Raw genomic sequence first — 20,353 nt, forward strand, 5'->3', positions numbered from 1 at the left:
TTTTCATTGGACTGATTTTTATTAGGGCTCCGGTTCGCTTTTACTGGTCCCTATGGCAACAAACGGAGTGCATGTTGTAAAAAATGGTCGAAATAGTTTGATGATGTTATTTGTGCCTACTGTTTAACAGGCGAGTCATAAATATATAAACTGCAGTGCAGCCCATCATAACCATGGAACCATAATGTTCAGGTTCCCAGGTTATGGCTGAGCACGCGGAAGGCAGTATCCTACTTTGCGAGAACACATGTTGAGAACACATTAAGTTGCATGTGGAACTATGTTTTACATGACATTTCATAGTCATGCAACAGCGGTGTCATTTGGCTTTGGGGTCTTTTCAATAAAAGGTGCTGTAACGGACTGCTCCAATTCCCCCCGCTTCCCCTTGGCTAATAACCTGGCACAGTCTCTCTCTCTCTCTCTCTCTTCTCTCTCTCTCTCTCTCTTCTCTCTCTCTCGTCTCTCTCTCTCTCTCTCTCTATCTCTCTCTCTCTCTCTCTCTCTACTCTCTCTCTCTCTCAGTCTGGCAGGGGGACAGTACGGTGGACGTTGTCGTACAGTATCTGGCGGCACATTTTTATTTTATGTGGAAAGATGAACGACATGGAAAGGAGTTCTCTCTTTTTAGGTAAGAAATTCTGCGGACTTTATATATCTAAACAGGTATTCATTTAAAAAACGGTATTGCGCTTCTGACTATGCATCAACAACAACAACTTAAGATTATTTTGTTTTGCATATATGTTTGTGTACCACCGAGAGAAACGGGGTGCAGAAATCCATGAAGAGGAATTTCTTCAATCTCCATTTATAATACTGTTCATTGAAATAGATACATACTTGAAACACAACAGTCTGCAGTTTTCTACGTGTTTACCGAAAACATCATCAACAACATTTTATTTATTAGATTATATTAAATATGTTTGAGAATCCTCTGTGTCTAAGAAACTGTGCAGGGCAGATATACTTTTTTCTAAAAAGTATTTTTTTTCCTAAATGTTAAATCCTTAACATTTAGGACATTTAACATTTAATAAGCCTATACACAACATGCCCAAAATCATCAATGTGCAAAGACAGTGACAGAGCACTATACGCTCTCTTTACATTTATCAGTGCAACAGGCTGAGACCGGAGCCTGAGTCATTTAAATCCTGCTAATACAAGAAGATCAAATCTTTATAATCAGTGTGTTGCTCAGAGTGACAGAGCAGGTGACAGTCGAAGGACCACATTGAGGCAGACTTGAATAAGGCTCTGCAAATTACTGGGTGGGCCTCGACCAGATAATAATAAAACATTCAAGTGCTGCAGAAGAAATCTCTTCCTTGCTCAATCTCAGATGTTGGGAAGGCAGAAATCGTTACCTCAAGGAAGGAGGAATTAATTAAAGATGATAAAATCAAGACTATTTGCTCCAATTCATTAAAAGGAAGCGAGTGTCTGACATGTTGTTGATGAGGGTTTTAGGTGAACTGCCACTATCTGCTTGTGAAATCCATCTGTCATCTTGTCTGTTTGTCTCTGCCCTTGTATTACTATTACCTGGGACTTTATCAAATGGTATGTATTGTTAATAAAGATAAAGAAATCCATCAGAAGTAGAATAACAGCCTGTTTTCTCAAGTCATGGAAGGTTGAAACTAAAGAAAGAGGCAGTTTGAATAATCACTGTTTGGATGACAGACTACTGGAGGCAAACACTGTGTTGCCAGTCGACTTCATCACTTTAAATCTTTCTTTTTCCCAAAGTGGAGCTTGACAATTGCAGCCATGGCACCTCCAACAACACCCAGTTATACCGCTCAGTGGTTCAATAGGCAGGTGATCAGCTTTGTTCTTAAATCGATCAAATGATCTTGTGAATGATCAGTCCTGCTACTCCACAGTGATTTGTTAATTATTTCATCACATTAACATTTGTCACCTACCACCCCAATCCAGTTTGGCTATATTTTCTTCTTATTGTTTTTTGTTAATCTTTTTCTTGTCAAGTGCTCAGATTGTCCTGCTTAAATAACACCAGTCCTTGTCTCTCAAATTGCAAATTGGTTTTCAGGGTGTATAAATTAGTGCCTCTGTTCAGCAATCAAACGGAACCTGACGGTACCTCTTGAACTGAAACAAGCTGTATGTTTCTTGTACCACCTACAATGCATATTCACACTGCTGAATAATTGTGATTCATCATTTACAAAGATTATTAATTGCACTAAATGCATGTTTAGTTGCCACATGCAGTATTTCTGTTAAATTCTTGGTAAATACGCAAAGCACTGACAGCACACTGTCCAGAATGCTGCCAGTACATGTTGTTATGTAGTTTCAGTACAGACGTCCATTTCTGTTAAGCCTGACACTAGATCTGAGTAATGAAAGCAACAGATTGTTGTTACTTGCAGCTGTTTTCCACAGTTATGTGTGCAAGAGATGTGTGTATATATATATATATATATATATATATATATATATATATATATATATATATATATATATATATATAAACACAGTGTTGTTTCCCCCACAGCCTTGTGAATGACTTTGGCGAAGATTTAAATGGCACTGGTCTTGCTGCCATATAATCCCTTTGGAAAACAATGTTATACAGCAATAATAACCATATGCAAAAAACATTCTACCTCATATCATCATGGTCTATATATGGGATGGATTGCTGTAATGTTGTTGTGCAGACATTATGCCCAAAAAGCCTTATTTTTTTTTATTTATTACGGTTTTATGCTCTGACAACTCCTTTCCACAGAAGTCAAATATGTTTGTGGTAGTATCCCATTAGATTTAATTGTTTGATATTTATATCAATGTATTATTCAGTTGACCTTGCACAGAAGTGAGGCTGTCTCTTGAACTGAACAATACAAATACAACAAAAATCAATAAAATGTGCAGTTAAGCATGTCTTTTTTATTTGTATATAACAACTGCCAAGTTAAACACCTTGTTAAAAACGTTCTCTGTCTCCCTGTTTCCCAAACATCTAAACATTACTGAAACTTTATGATAAAATTATATCATCAGACTGAGGAAATGCATCATGTTCTCCCCTATAACAGTTTCCTTCCCATGAGGCTACTTTCCCTCCCAATGATTGGACTATAACAGTGTAGTAGTCCTATTAGTTGTGTTGATCATTACTCATCTAATGTGTCAGTGATGTTGTGTAATGGTCTTTTGTGGAAGGTCATCACAGCGGTAGGATCCCTTTGAGAGGCGTCTGTCATGTTGTACCTGGCTGCAGTTAGTCCAATAAACTATGGAGGAAAATGAGCACAAAGCTTGTCTGTGTGTAACTCTCTCAGTGGCTGACAAACATATCAAACTATGCTCTATTTAACTCCAAATAACATGATAACATTCACAATGATTCTTTGTTGTTTGTATAATGTTCCCAAGGGTCTACATGTCTAATACAAAGCAAAATGTAAGAGACAAGACCGTACACTGATCCAAAAGTTGAGCTACCCTGCAAGTGCAATGTCAAATGTCTCACTCAGGCTTCCAACTAATCCAACAAATTGATTGGTCATCCAGTGTTCATGGTGCAACACTGACATTATGATAATATGGAACTTTAATAAACCCACCAGCAAAATTGGGTTGTTGTTGTTCCAGAAATAATGTATAATATTGAAAGGATAAAGCAAAGATCATAACAATACAATTAAAGTAAATAGATGCATGAAATGAATGGCATAGAACACCACGTTGTGTAATGGGATAATTTAATTTAATCTTGCGACTAATTGATTGCCATCCAACAATTGTGTATTCATGGTTCCTAAACAATGTATCATCAAGACTTCGGTGATCCCCTGACTTTTCCTCCAGTGCCACCAGGAGGTTTACAGTTGTGGCATTGAGTTGAACGTCTCAACAAATATTGGATGGAAACACCATTACATTTGGGACAGATATGTATACCACTCTCAGGATAAATCCTTCTAACCTTGGTGACCCCTTAAAAAGAGTAGTCTACTCCATTGACTTTGTGCTCCAGTCACATTGTCAGACTCACAATAGACAGTTTTAAAAAAGGATCAAAATTGAAGCAGCAGAACCAGAGAAAATTGTCTTTTTTTATTCCTTACGCCGCTATTACCCACAATGCCACTCGACCACTGACAGTTTGTCTCGAAGATTCAGGCACACTTCCTTAGATCTCCAAATTGTAGTCGTCGGCTCCGACTAACACTGACTCAAGTGACATCACCTGAGATCAGGTTTCAGACCCTCCCTTTGGAGCCACAAAAGGCGTTATACAATACTTTTTCACACATTCAATTGTAACCCCCAAGACTTTGATGTGTAAAATTGTTGACGTTCCCCTCTAAATGTCCCTCTATAGGGCAACCCATCAGGTCAAAAATGTATCCAATACTTTTACTTTGACATTAGCATGCTTTCTGCTTCTGTTTGCTCACTGAAATGCACCACAGTGTGAAATAGAAAGTTGGAAATTGAATATGTAGATGTTGGCACTGAACTAATGGACTCTGTATAATACAGAACAGTAGTACAAAGGGGCTTTATTGTGAGAGAGCCACAAGCTCTAAATTAGCGGTTGGGTGAGCTAGAGGATATGATACTTCTAATTGAGGGGATTCATATACACTGCATGTGCATAGGCTACTTCAGTAATGTGTCAGTGTTCCTTACTCTTGGATGAGCCGTCTGCTCAGTTAATTCGGTCTTTGTCCTTCTGTTTGTACAAGGCAAACAAAGCTGTAAGATTACCCCACAGCATGCGACCAAAACTTAACTTTGACACACTCAAAGTTCTATGTGGGAGTTCCTCTGTTCCCACTGCATTGTGCTGGATAACTCCGAAAAGTGTTTGTTGGTCTAACAGTGCATTCAAATTCAAAACACTAGATGCATCACACCAGCATACAAAAAGATGCATATTCAACCCTTTTTGTCATATCTGTTTTAATCTGTCATTTTATCGCCATATTCTTTCATTTTGCCTGTATGAAGGAAACCCGTTTAGGATATTATATTGGTTACTAGAAAAAATGCCATCGCAAGGGCACATTTGTATAACTCAAATGACCAGATTTCTGGCATGAAATGTCATTTCTCAATTCCTCTTTTGGACCATTAAGCTGTCCCCAAGGTTTCTTAACGTTGCGGCTGAATCTCCTGCACCTCGTTAGAAACATGATGGTTATTTTCGGCTGGCTCAAATTTATGCCAGATTCCCTTCAAACGCCCATTAGAGTAGGTCCTGGTGACATAAAACTCCCTGACACATGTTTGGCCCCTTACCATGTTGACATCCAGGTTGAAGGGAGGATGTGGTGGAAATACGATGTGTAATCAGGCGGTCGTGTGTGCCATCGGGGGCAGCAGGTGTGAGAAGGTTCCTCGCCTGCCAGAGCCTCTCCTTCACTCCTCATTAGTAACGTTGTAGACACCTGGCTGTCAAACAAAGAGCGTAAAAACCATTTAGCCCCTCTAATGTTGTGGTTCAGTTTTCGTAAAGACTCACATTTTTTTGTCTACTTGAATCTGGACTAAGTAACTGGAAAGTCCCCACGTATAGCTGTGAGTAACACATTAGATTTCGGATAATGGCAGTATGAAAAGCTCAGTGACTAAGGCTAATCAACAACTAACCTCTTAAAAGTTATTTAGGATGATTATTTCAAACCACAATCAACTTTCTTGGCAGTTTGGTTCTGATAATTGTGTCGGGCAACCACAGTGGAGTGCAGGGGAAGCAGCTGAGTGTTGACGTCGTACTCGTTGCATTGAATTGTGGGTGAAGGTCTGTTTTTTGATGGTCTGGCAGAACTAATGGTTCTGACGATTGTTGCATAAGGTAGAAGGGCAAAACAAAGATGTCTTCTTCTTCCTCCTCATTTCTGGTCACAAAACATCGTTTTCACTTTTTTTTCATGCCGATTGTGAGATGATTGGGAAATAAGCCCAATTGGCTTGCTTGCGAACAGTTAAATGAGAAGACAGAATATAGACTGTGAAGACAAATTGTATCACATAGGGATTGTTTTGTATCTGTCTTCTTTCTTTTTTTATCTCACCGGCAGATGGTAGATGACCATAAACAAGTCACTTAAGTGCGTCAATATTGAATACACTGTATGGTATGTATACATAAACACAGTCTAAATGACCTTTACTTTAATGCACCATAGAGGACCCAATTGCTGATAAGATCTGTACTGACTTTAAGAGCAGCCTTGTGCTTGTGGCAATTTACAATGAATGTATATTGTTGTACATACTTTCATGACAACATCAATGTCTGTGTCCATTTTAGCAGCTTTCATCTTCTAAAAGTGGCCTTTTTGTCATTCAACCCTTTACTAACCATATTTGTCTAAAAAAGGTTTTGGTGTTTTTATCAGCCCATCGTATTAGTATTGATCATGGGCATGGCACCTGTCTGAGTCAATTTATTTTCCCTTTGTTGTATTATCTTGTTACTGGTGCTTTTTTGGGAGTGCAATGCCCAGATCTGACTATTTCATACTTAAACACCGTTATATGATAGCTACATTGTTTTGGCATTCTTGTATGGAGGCAGTCAGTTTGAAAACATAATTAGCCAAATGGATTCAGTGATCAATGAAAATTCTCCTGCCATTTCTCTCACAGAGTAACGGGAACCATCTGAAGGGCATATATATTCATATCTGTATATTTCACTGGCCTTTTCTGGAGTCTCATGGACATAATCTTGCAGCACTCAGTAAAGCTGGGGAGAGAAGAAGGAAGGCCGGACTTGAGAGCAGTCAGCTCATAATCATCAAGCGGCTACAATTAAAGACACTTTCACTATGGTCCCATTCTCTCTGGTCTCCACAGGTTTCCTGTTGTAGTTTTAACCACCACTATCTGACTGTCTCCTTGTTTCTCTCAAATAATTCTGCCTATTATAAATACTCAGAAAATAGTTGAAGTATGATATTTCCCTGCGGAAATGTGTCTCTTTAGCTGCTAAATGTTCCACTATGTTCACCAGCTAACTTTGTCTACAGCTTGGTGCTGAGCTGCTAGCTTACAGTGGGGCTAACGTTAGCTATAAAGATAGGCAGGGGGAAAAGATGCTAAAGGAGAGACCATAATGCCGATGTGGGATTTGGTAAATCACAGCGAAGCTGAACAACGTTTATTCCGTATGGTCACCACCAGTTGGCTCATTTGTATTACATTCGTTAGCTCTAAAGAACTCAGCCAGCCTCCCTTGCCTCAGGAAAAAATTAATGTTTGATGATTCATTTGCAGATCCTTAGCCACATTTTTCATTTATTTCATGAGTCCCCCACCTAAAATGCATGTCACTTTCTGCCTCTTGAATAATAAATCAAATTGTTGCTGGTTCATTTGTGCGCTCATAAACACAGTTCAAAGAAATCTCTCCTATTAACCTTTGCTCTGCTGCTTGTCATCTTAAAGCTTCTAGTTGTCACGGGGCTTCATCCTCTTCAGTAACAGATATCAGCAAATCAAGCAGGGTTTTTTTTTCAGTTTGTGGAGGTGTAAGTGGAGACCTTCAGAATTCAAGGAGGTGAAGCTTTCTTGCACAATTGAAGCCATCATCAGCTCAAGAGGGCCTCTGATCGTCAGTGCCCCATTCATAGCATTGTGTCCACTTATTGACAGCATCCAATTAATTGCTCTCAACATGCTGAAGCAGTCTGATGGATTTTAAGCAGATGCTCATGACAGTTTAACAGCTTTCATCCTTTCATTCCACTTGCTCTGTACAACTCCGTAGCATACTCTTTTTAACGGGTTGATATTTTCACTGCACAAGTTATTTAGAACCATTTCTCTCCGAGGGACCGTAAAACCAGAAATCTATCATTCGGGTAACTTCATTGGTGAGGGCTCCATAAAGCTGGAGTAGGAGCAGTAGCAAAACTAAGGCTTTTGCAGCATGTCAGCCAACAAGATGTATTGAATGCGTGTCTTGCTGAGCACGTACCTGAAACCAGAATGAAGGAGAAGATGGGTTGAAAAAATAATAGCGCCTTGTAATTGGGCTATTGAGCATCGCACTAGTAATATTATATGATTATTTGTTTTGAGGGTTGCATGACAGTTATCTAATTGGTTTTAGGACTAATATTTTAAACTGACTGTAGGAAGTGAGAGCTATCCGGCCATTGGCAAACTGCCCAGCTGAACAAATTCATATTCACCCAAAAGCTGAGTATCTTCAGGCTTTTGACTAGCTATAATCTATCACCCAAATAAACAGACACGCCACAATTGCAATGGGTAATTTTGCATGGTTGCATGTGGTTGTGCATAAAAGTGGAAGAGGCCCAGATGATAGTGATGTTGGTCAATAAACTAGAAAGCTATTAAAAGAATCTGAAAAACACTTTACATTTGCTTTTGACCCGGTCCCTGACTTCAGCTTGTCAGTTTCTTTTCTACTGTTTCATGTCTAATAAAAGATCCAAACAAACTGTTTTGTGAATCGTTTATGTCAATTAAATTGTATACATTAATATTCCTGTATTACATTTCTCCTTTACTCCATGCAGCACTATGCTGAGATCCCGGGCAGCCTTCCCACCATGCTGGAACTGGGCTCCTCTTCGGTCAGCTCTCAGTCTCTGACAGGGGATCACAATGCTTTGGGGCTACCGAGAGCCCCATCAGGGGAGGAGTGTTCAGAAGGTGGTCTGGACATGGGGGCGATGTGTGGTAGCAACACCCCGAGGCCCCACATCCTTCACTCGTCCACAACGGACAGTGAGAACTGGCAGAAGCATCGTGCAGGACTGGCCGCAGGGTCAAGCCTGTTGTCTGAGTCCCACTCCTTCCTGGAGCCCCAAAGTCTCTCAACCAGCTATGACACCCTCTACCTCCCACACATGTCTGGCCATGCTGCCCTTCTACATCCGAACCGGCTCGGCCTCTGTCTTGACGTGGCCTCGACTTTGGACGTTGGAGCAGGAATGTTAGGGGTGGATGGAGATTTGGCGGTCAGTCCCAATGTGATGAAGCGACGCCGGGGCGGCCTGATAGAGCAGAAGGACATTGTCAAAGCCCACCAGGCGCATAAGATTCACAGCACACCACAGGCACGACGGAAGGAGTGGGAGTGAGTATGATGCTGATTTACATACAGAACCCTGGCTCTGTCTTTCTTTTACCTGCTAAATTAATCTCAGCAACACAGCTATATACAATAATGCTCATCATCATTTTTCAATATCATAAAATCTGCTATAGAGATGCTTTGGAATCTAATCGTACAATTTCATTATATTATCATCATTGTGACACAATTCAATTTCCAGCATGTTGCCAGAATCAAAACCTATGGTAATGCAACTAAAATGGATATAATGTTCAGCTCTGTTGCGGCCACAGTTTGGATAACACTTTATTTGTGGAGTCAAATGATAGTATTCAGCCTTGGGTCAGGTAGGGATGATATGGACAACATCTGGAATCACAGTAATTACAGTGATGTTGTTTTCTAAACAATCAATTGGGAATATAGAAGAAAAGGCTCAATAAGAGAAAAGTCCAACCCATTTTCACATTCACTCCTACCTTTGTATTTAGTGTACAATTAGCAAAAAAGATGCAAGAGTGGTGTGGTGTTGACAGGAGTTACAGTTGTAAAGTAAAATAACAAATATTATCAATATTCAATGCATGGGTTTGTGTATGTCAAAGCACTGTTTAGTGAGTGTGAGTGTAGGTGTAAAAGAGTAGTTGGACATTTGACAGGTGAGAGAGACCGTTCTCATGTTTGCACTCAGTCAGTTAGCTTAGCTAAGCATAACGACTGGAAACAGCTGGCCTGGCTCCATCAAACAGTACCAGCATTCACCAGTAAACACCACTAATAAACACATCTAGTTTATTTAATACCTTTAGGGATAACACATTGCTACTTTATTGCGGGTCAACTTTTTGGCTGTGACTTAATTGTTGCTGTTCCCAGCCAAGCAATAAAGGGGAAATAATTAATGTCATATTTTGTTTTACGTTTCAATTTGTTAGCTTTAGGGGTGCTAATAGGTGGATCTGGTCAGCTTCCAATCTGTTGGCCAAGCTATGCTAACTGGCTGCTGGCTGTGTGTGTTTTTACCGGTTTCCTGCCCTGTGGTGCTGTGGATCTTCTAACTGATTATAGCAGTGACGCCCCCCCTCTGTTGCCCTGCTGAAGCTGGGCCTTCACCTCTCGTGGTGTTGGCCCCCTCTGTGCCCCCCCCCCCCCCCCCCCCATGCCTCACCACAGGTACAGGATGCCACATCCCATACTGGGTTATGTATATGGCCAAAGTGGGAGGATAGATAGGGGGTGGAGATGAGACGGATGATGACATACAATGAATGCAGAGGAAGAGATGAGGAGGGAGGAGAAATGTGTAATACGAGGCATGATTTGCAGAATGAGAACCCCTTCTGCTATAATTCACATTTGATATTCAAGCACATGTGACAGTGGTATAGATGTGGTTGATTACTGGAACAGCAGGCCTGTTGAGATGCTCAGTCATGGACCAGATAACTATTCTCTCCCCTGCCTGATATCATTATTACAATATTACATGACAGATCTACACTTCATCCGCTGAGAGTACAATGACCAGAGTGAGTCAGGATATGTAACAACCATGAACATCCACCTCTCAGGGCCACTTAGTATCAAACCCACAGTCACCTGACAGGAGGATAGAAAATGAGATGTTGCACCTGAGCCTAAGTGTGCACCTGCTTTTGTTATTCAAAGGAAATTAAGCGGTCCCTTGTTTCACTTTAGCCTTGAGCAAGATATATAGTGCTAGTTGAGTGCAATACAGTCGTGGATGTATGTTTGTCCTCCCCAATGAAGTCATAGTTACGTCATGGCCTGTCATATAGCGCCACCATCACGTTTCAATCTTCCCCCAATCCACTCTTTTAGTTATGACAAGATATCTAAAGATTCGCTGTGGATATTCATGACTCCCTGAAGATATATTGTTATTGGCTTATTGATTCACGGAGGTTTTCCCAAGTCTCATCATTGGGCCCAATTTCCCAGAATGCAATGAAAAAAAACTCTGGCTAACGTTTCCATGAAATGATTTATGTTCCCCAGAGGATGAACTTTTGTGACCGTGTGACGCTCCTTCTTGCACCTTTTAAACATTAACATTTCTAATTTCATACGGCAGACATAGATATATACCCTGTAGTCTGTTAAACTTTACAGAGTGTACTCATACTCCCCAGAGGAAGAACCCACTTCCATGACCTTTTTTTAGACCTCCTTTTTGCTATATGGAAATGCAACGAATAACGAAATAACAAATAACAAAACCATCAGTGTCTTGTTTCTTTCTCAACCCTTTGTAGCTTGGATGTTAATGAGCCACTGACTTTGTCTCTAGTCTTATTTTGTCATGTGCCTCCAATGAGGATATTCTGAAAACATTTGCTTGTCACAGCTCCGCTTGAAAGACATGTTGAAACAGCAAACACTGCTATAAATGAAGCAATTAAGACTCAGATTCTGGTATTTTGTTTTCTTCCTGGCAGGGGTTGAAAGGGTTTTGTATGTTTGTGTCTGTATTTTGGTGTGTGAGTCTGTGTGTATGTGCATTTGTAGCATTTGACACGTGGTGTTCTGGATAAAAACATCCTTTCGGAAGTGCTTGATGAAATAACAGTAGTTAGATTTGGCCTTAGCGTGGCCCTAATGACAGTAATCAAACTGAATCAATCTGGCATTTCAGTGAGGAGATCAGTCGTTGGTCACAAATAGAGGAGGGCACTAAAACTGTTTTGGTCTCTCTTTGACCTTGGTGCTGCGTGTGTTTTTGTGTTTGATTTATGTGTGTATTTCTGAGGGAAAAAGTGACTAATTTGCCTAAAAGTTGTGCAGACTTTTTTATACAATCTTCACAAAAGATCCCAATCAACAGAAGAGCGGCCTCCTCAAAGAGCAGCAAGAGTATCTCGTCTGAGCACCAGGCCAGTTTCCAAGTGACAGCACTGTGTGTGTGTGTGTGTTTTTGTACTGGAAGTAGACGTACTGTGGAGTCTTGAAATTAATTTCTTGTTTTGCATTGATTTCAATTCTGCGTCACACCTGCAGTGTGTGCTCGTCATCTTTTACACTGAATAACTCCTCTGTCTGAGGGCACTTACACTCTCCTCAGCCTTGTCGACACATATTCACAGTAAACCGATGCAGGATGAATGGGACCAAAGTGGCTGAGTGTAGTGATGATACAATTGTGGCTCTCCACAGTCTCTGGACAATTCAATTGTACAGAAATGACTGAAGCATCTTAAAAGGTTTTTTAGAAAAGAGTAGAAGGCACTTTCAGTAATCATCTGTTTGACTAAAAGCATTGAGGAAGGCAAGTACATTCAGATTTTATATTCAAAAGTTCTTCTTGTAAGAAATGAGAGAGCATTTCTCTTTTTCATTCGAAGTTTATTTATCTTGGTGAGAGGGAGCCAGCTTGTGGACCAACATCCAAACAGACATTTTCTTCAGAAAGTGTATTTTATTTGATCGATCCATTGAATCCATTTAATTAAAGCCCCTTGAGGCACATTTTTTATTTTTTATATTGTGATATATAAATCAAATTGACTTGACTTGCAGGACAAAAAATGAATGATTCCTACCAGTTATACACTGCTTCATATCTCCGGTCAGATTTGTCTGCTTCACATCACAGCTGCATTTTGTTTTTTAGAGAAAATATGACACCACATAAAACTGATTGCTCTGCGCTGACACAGGGATTTCAGATTAATTTTATTAGCCTGACGTGTCTGTGTGTTGTTGTAGTTCCTTGACTGCCATGCTGAATGGCAACACACACACACACACATATATATATATATATAAAACTGCACAGTGAAGACATATTGAGGGATGTCAAATCAACGATTCATGTAATACTTCACAGGCAATGTATTCTGCAAATGGTGCAGGCCTCATTGGTTACAGATGAAAGATAAACCAGTACATCATCATTGCTGTAGCCACCGTGTGTGTGCTGTCTGTATGTGCGTTGTGTTATCAGTAGTTTTCTGTGCAAGGCTTATCCGTGTTGGCTCTATTCTCGGCATGGTTGTGTTTACAGACTTGTGTGGGATCCTTATTTCTTCTGATCACAAGCTGATTGGAGCGCACTGGCTATGCCTCTGGCCATCCACAAAGCGTCTTCATTCGTCGAATACATCACTCACAGCTGCAGTTGGAAAATTGCCCGTTTACAGCAGTGTCAGTGTCTTTATGCTTTAGGCACCAAGCACAAGTCTCATTATTTTTCCACCGGTACAAAGAACATGGTTTCGGGGTTCTTGTTTTAGTTGAAGACTGCATGAGGCATACTGAGTGTGGCAGCGCCATAACAAATGACTTTGCTTTTTGCGAGCGGCATGCCTCCATGAAGAGCAAGGTTTGTCGATTTGACATTAAATTGTTCTACAGGCATTCATGATCCTCAAAGGATGAAGCCTGCTGACCATGGTGATCTCCGGCCTGTTCCATTAGCGCCACCATGAGGTTTACATTTGCGGTTTGAGTGAAATGTCTTGCCAACTATTTGATGGATTGCCTTGAAGTTTTGCACATAACTTCTTGTCCTCCTCTGGATCCATTTGGTGATCCATTCAATCTTCACCTAGTGGCATCATCAGGTATTTTAATTTGTCCAATACTTTGGTTTTGACCAAGAACTAAGGACATTTCGAGCAGCCTTAGTTATACTTTGCGTGTTATTTAGCAGTACCACCTAGCTCCAGACTTAGGTTAGTCTTGTTAGAAAGATTGATCATTTCATAAAAACCGTCAGGGTTATTTCGTTTTCATTCCAGGAAGATACTTTCTGATGTTGAGCTTAAACATGTATTTGGATGAATGTGTGGAATATGTATTCATGTTATATGTTTCCAGCATGATTTAAAGGTTCAAACCATGTCGATAATCCTCAAAATATAGTTTTATATATTTAGTTTTATTTCTTTCTGTATTTCTTTTTTTTTTGTCTTGAAGAATCCTTTTTAGCCAATACAGGCTAAAATACAGTACAGCCACTTGACTGTTATAGAACATCTATAACTTTGTAATAACTTTGTGCCCTCTTTTTCGTTTTTAAAATAACATAACAAAATAAAACAATATCCCCACAATATACCGCACTGATCCGTGCAATTTGTTGCTTTGACGTCGGCCCATTGTTGATAGAACTCAGTGTTTTGTGAAGCTGCTCTACAGAGTAGAGAAGCAATCACTTTGCAGTGACATCCCCTCTGGTTTGAATCTGCCTGCTTCTCTCCGTGTTCGACGCGTTAGCTCTGAAACAGAGTCTGCACTCGACTGCCCTCGGAGGGCCTCACGCTTTGATTTCTTGGCAACCTGTTGAGCTGCGTATCGGACGGATATTCAGGAGAGAAGACTCAAGCTTTTACAAAGTTGGTCCTTTACTCAGCCGGCAAGTCTGCCATCGGCTCATTCACGCATTCTCTGGGGGGGGGGTGATGTGTCAAACAGAGGCATGATTGGGGAGCAAGGCATGCAATCTAAATGTCATGAAAAACCTGTTAGCTGATTCATGGAAATTGTACAAGATTTGCTGAAGGGGCAACAAAAAAAAGAAGCTTCGAGCTACAGTTACTCACTTGAGATCAGTTTGAGGTCAATGGAGGATTTTTAAAAAGGTCATCTTAGGCAGCTTTGCTTCTTCTATCAATGTTTTACGACTCGAGGTTTGACACTTTATTAGGCCTGCTACCTGACCCGTTCTAATTTCATCTGAGAGAGAATTTGTCTCTCCTTGTATCTGTCTCCGTCTCCTTCATTATTGTCTCCTTCTTGGTGTCAGACAGACACCCAGCGCAGTGTAAATGTCAGAGCTGTTTGTCCTAAGTGAATTATTAATGATGACACGCTGAAAAGCAATTTGCAGTGCCACAAAATCATGTGTCTGTCAAACAAGATGCAGAATGGAGAAGGCAATGTTATTGAGCGAGAATATGGGGGAGGCAGGGGGGTAATATTTGCACACTTTGTAATAATGTTTTTATTTCATTCAAGCTGGCATATTTGCTTTGCGACAAGGATGTATTCGTTGTCAACTGGGTTTAGGGTGGAGCGCTCATTAAGTGATAAAATGATACACTGCTGCTTGCATTCAGTCTCACACTCTCCCTCCACCCTCACTGGTTTCTCTCTTTGCTCTCCCTCTGCCTGTCCTCCTGCGTTTGGATGGAAAACCTGCAAACTGACACTGTTCATGCCCATCACGGTGATGGAGAGAGATCATGAGTTACCAAGCTGTGTGATGTGTCGAGGACGCTGTCTGAGTTTGACTCAATGTTGCTCTGGGGTGTAGAATGAAGACATTGGAGGGATGGGAAAGAGTTGCAGCAAAGACAGACCGATACAGAGGACAGTGAAATTAAACGCTTTTTTTCTTTTCTTTCCAGACTTTGTTTTGTGTCTGCGAGTGACTTCATTATGCTTGATTGTCGATTAATAGCATTTATATTTTATTGCTCTAATTATGGCAGAGTCATTGTCATCTTTGGTTTTGATGATTAACTCTGAACGCAAAGATTGCTGAAATTAATTAGTGTTTAAAAGTAGTTTTTGTGACCATATACTTTATTGTCATATTGTATTATCACAATGTCCCCAATTCGATTCTGGCTGGAGACCTTTGCATGCCACCCCTCCTTCTCACGGCTCCCATGTACCTGTCAATCTCTGTTGTCACTATCAATAAGGGCAAATGCGCCAGCGGTTTGAACTAAATGCCAACCTCAGCTTGCCAACATTGACAAAAATAACATGCTGATGTTCAGTAAGAATTTTTTTTTTTTATCACAATCCCCATCTTAGTGGAGTGTGTTAGCTTGATACTAGTTGCTAATAAGTGCTAAGCACACAGAGCACAACTGAGTTTGAATGGAATGTGATTGCATCTGCAGACGTTTGGACCAAAACAAAGTATTGGACTCAAATGTTTACCTAATGATGGTGCTAAATGCAAAATAAAGAGATTACCAAAGTGGTTGCATTTCATCCTGAGGGGGATGTAACAATAGCTGTTGAGATATTATCCTCAAACCAATGGTGGCGCTAGAGACACACAAAATCAACAAAGTCATTAGGATTCATCAACTGGGAATCATGATTGTCTTCAGAAAAGATTGTGATAATTCATCTTTGAAAAGTCAAATTGATGGACCAAAAGACTGATGTTGCCGTTTTGTGATTACATTATAAAGTTATGTTAGTTCAGCACCCCCTCACATGTCCTATATTTTGACTCAACACAGAGGATCATCTCCATGTCCCCATTAACAGTTCCCCATTATTTCAGTATCACAGCCCTAAAGGTTACTACCATGCATCTCTGGGCTCTTGGCCTGCTTTGTGACACCAGTCTTGTGGGACTTCTCTATGAAATATGGCCTCCGGTCCTTTCATTTAGCACCACACAACGTCCGCCTGCTCTCTCATTTACGATTGCACATTCACACTCAGATGGGCACACACACACACACACACACACACACACACACACACACACACACACACAGTTGGAGACTAAATGCATATGGTTTGTTGGCACTTATTGCATTTATTATCTGGTTAATAATTGATAAGACGATAGATGTGCTGATAACTCATTTGCTTGATATACTTCCAGCTCTGTGCTGTAATTTTGTTTTTATTTCTGTAAGAAAGCTCTAAAAAGTGTAGTGCATAATTCACAAAAAACATTTTTCTAAGCAGCTGCTTAGAAAACTGCATGGCTTCTCAGAAAAGCAGCACTTTGTGTTGACCTCCCACTCTGCCCTGTGATATTAAACCATTTAGCACAGGAAGCAATGGGACCTGCCAACCTGTACGCATGCACACAGACAAATAAAACAGCCTCATGTAATGATGTTTGCATAGAGAAGTGACACCATTAGCCCCCCTTTTAAAATAGGGACTGGCTACTAGCTAACAGGAGGAAGGAAGGGATTTTGGTCTTTGATTGTGAGCTTGCAAAATGTCAAGGTGTAAATCAGAAATACAATAAAATCACATATTCCACAATATTGGCAAAGTTATAATAATTAATTATTTAATTTCATGATTTACATTACATTACATGTCATTTAGCTGACGCTTTTATCCAAAGCGACTTACAATAAGTGCATTAAACCATGAGTCCAAACTCAGCAAACTCAAGCAAACAAGAATCAAGCAAGTACAATTTCTTCAATAACGTCAAACTACAGAGTACTATCCGTAAGTGCCATTTAAGTGCTACTAAAGTGCCAAACTACATTTAGATAGAAAATACCCACTGAATAAAAAACGTCTTTGAGCTGTATTAGGATGATTTTACCGTTTAAGGACAACCCTTTAATACTTACTTTACTTACATTGCTGTGTATATAAAGAAAGGTGGTGTGTGTGTGTGTGTGTGTGTGTGTGTGTGTGTGTGTGTGTGTGTGTGTGTGTGTATGTGCGTGTGCTCAAACTAATTAGGCTGTCATGTGCTTCTGTCGACATTAAAGTCCTGACACGCTGAAGAGGATGAATGTGTACCCCATCATAGACCTTGAATCCACTCCGGTCCGTTTATGCAAAGCTTCAGATTTAAATATCAAAGATGATTGCGCTGTGCTCTGGCAGTTCAATGCTGTTATCTTATTGGAGCAAATAATACCTTTGTAGTGCAACAGGATTTCAGTCACTGATACTTTCAAGCCAAATGGGCTTATGAGGGATGCCTTAGCGATATTTAATAGCCTTTGTTGGCCCCTATTTTGAGATTACAATTCAGTAGTCGGTTGTGGAGTATGTGGCCAGCATCAAGATACACACATTAGCCGTTGTTGGAGAGTTATGCAGGAAAACAAGCCAAAGACACGCCCGAAGTGTGTGTGCGAGATATTCATCACGTCCACCCCACGCCCCCAAAACCAGAGGGAGCCCAACTGTTGCAGCTGCATGACTTATGTTGCTCCAGAAGGGTAGTAGTTATGACAAATGGGGTGAAGGATGCTGGGTAAGCAAACTGAGTTGTCATCAATATCCACAACCGCTGCTTCAATGTTGTGTCTGTGACCTCTAGTGGAGCTGCTGAGAACTCCCTGCTGCACAGACAGAATCATTCATACATTCATAAGGCAAATGGACTGTGTTTTAGCCTGTGAAGTAGTCATCTGTTTCCATCACGATGTTGTTTCAAATAAATGGGGAAACGTGGCATCAAAATGAAAGGATTTACAAGAGAAGAGGAATAATTTAAAGAGATCTCCTCGAGAATTATCCATGCAGATGCACAATGAGAACAAAAGTGGCGACTCACATATGTAAAGCTCTTTTGGGGTTTAATTTGGCACACGTGAACTCCCCCTACAGGCTGAAACATTGATAAAGAGAAACAGCGGCCGAGACTGCGAACACACAAAGAACTGATGAATCATTCCTCCATTTTATTCATCCCAAGCCAAAGTTTGAATTGATCCTGTGTGTGTTAGATGAGCGTTGTTTTGCCCACCAGAGGCCATTCCTAATCCACGGTCTTAGTGATCCACTGCAGCTTCAGTCGAGTGCTTGTCTGCACTGTATGTTTTCCAGATCAGAGCAGCTGCCACTTAAGAAGCTATTAGGTAATGATGTGGGCAAAGTCTGAAAAAAAGAGTGACAAATCAAGCATACCCAATCTGCAGCTGCTGAGACAGCAGGAATGAGTAAAGTATATCCTCCAGCCCACCGGCCTTCTGGTTATGACTGGCAGGTCCTTCCTTGCACACCTCTGTGATAAATAAAGCTGCCTGTGATGGTATTGATCCGCCTGGCTGCCAGCTTGATTATTAACACTACAAGTTTGAGCCAGATAGATATATGGACCAATGGATTGTTTAATAAAATTTAAAAAAGTAAATAGCTGCAGCACCAATCACTGATAAATCCTTAGGTATGGCTTTTCTTGATTAACCCACCTGATTACTTTCTGTATATCAGGATTGAATGTTTTTTTTTGTTTTTTGTTTTTCTTTATGAAAGAACAGAGAAAATGTTTGTGTTGCTCAAAAGTATTATGACCAGGGCCTCTGTTGGATGGATGGAGAGAGGCAGGTCTGGAAAGTTCTTAAGAAATGCATCATGGGACTGGGGAAGTGAGAAGTGACAGCAGACAGGGGCTGAGGGGCAGACTGAGCTAAATCAAAAACAACTGAGGCAGCCGTTACATAAACATAAATATCATCCTCTTGTTGGAAGTTTATATGAACATTTAGAAAGGTGACTAACCACAAAGTTATCAGACAATATAATTAATTGCCAGACAGGCCATGTCCTTTCAATTGGACAAAATACATACTCCAAATATCCAAATAGAAAATGGAAATTGGGAAATTTAAATATTGTAGTACCTCTGGTTGTCACTAGATGGAGATAATTGCTCAGCAATCGTATTTCCCACCAACCTTTACTTTATTCAAAGAAATATGGATCATTATACATAATTTAGGATACATAATGGATACATAATGTGACAGTTTTGTTAGTACACATGCATTAATGTCATACTAATAATCAAAACCGTCATTGGCCTTTTATTAAATATTAGCTTGAAATGTCATCCTCCTGGACTATGACGGAGGTAGCTGCTAAACCTGCCATGACGTTCCATTGTCTGCACAATATATTCCTTCATTAACTGTTTAATTATGTCTTTCGGAAGAGTTTTCTGTATCACATAGCCTTAAGAAACTGATACTAAAAGGTACAATCTTTGATCCAAATATAAACAAAAGTGTTCCCACAATAATATTACAATTGTGTCCCAAAATCAATACAATATTATTTATCAATAATAGATTGGTTTCGTACCATTTCAGAGGTTTCTGCACCTCACAATTATGATTAGGGCATTGATATTTACATTAACTCAACAATGTGCTGTCTCAACCTCCCTGGGCCTCAAAGCTGTGCAAAGCCTGGATGAAAGAATCTCTCAAAGTCATGTAATGGTCAGTGTGCGGCTAGTCCCAAATAATGTGGCAAAATCCTAAAAAAAGATCTCTTTATCTTTCTAAATTAATTGAAAAAGCATCTCAGACAGCCGTATACATGTCAGCGTTTATGTTTGTTTTTTGTTATCTGGTTGATGATTGTGGCGCACCATTCACTGCCCAACTGTTGCATTGACCACTCTGGACTTAAAATATCGCAGAAACCAGGTTAACAACATGCTTGTACCAGAGTCGTTTGCCTGGAGACGACGATGATAACTCAGCCCTCCTTGGGGAACGATGATTTATATAGCTTATTCCATAAAATCTAGGGTTACGGCGACAAATTCAC

The 20,353-nt window shown here is 40.3% G+C and overlaps 1 protein-coding gene across 1 annotated transcript in view; it reads left to right on the plus strand.

The window, feature by feature from the left end:
* The first annotated feature begins 533 nt into the window (after positions 1–533).
* Positions 534–20,353, plus strand: part of LOC117729286 (voltage-dependent R-type calcium channel subunit alpha-1E) — an 83,079-nt gene continuing 63,259 nt past the window's right edge. The window contains exons 1-2 of the mRNA XM_034530230.1: positions 534–631; positions 8,550–9,112. Coding sequence (XP_034386121.1) covers positions 8,583–9,112 — 530 coding nt within the window. The 5' untranslated portion in view covers positions 534–631; positions 8,550–8,582. The remainder of the gene's footprint in view (positions 632–8,549; positions 9,113–20,353) is intronic.

The sequence above is a fragment of the Cyclopterus lumpus genome, chromosome 4, assembly GCF_009769545.1.
Source record: "Cyclopterus lumpus isolate fCycLum1 chromosome 4, fCycLum1.pri, whole genome shotgun sequence".
Taxonomy (NCBI): domain Eukaryota; kingdom Metazoa; phylum Chordata; class Actinopteri; order Perciformes; family Cyclopteridae; genus Cyclopterus; species Cyclopterus lumpus.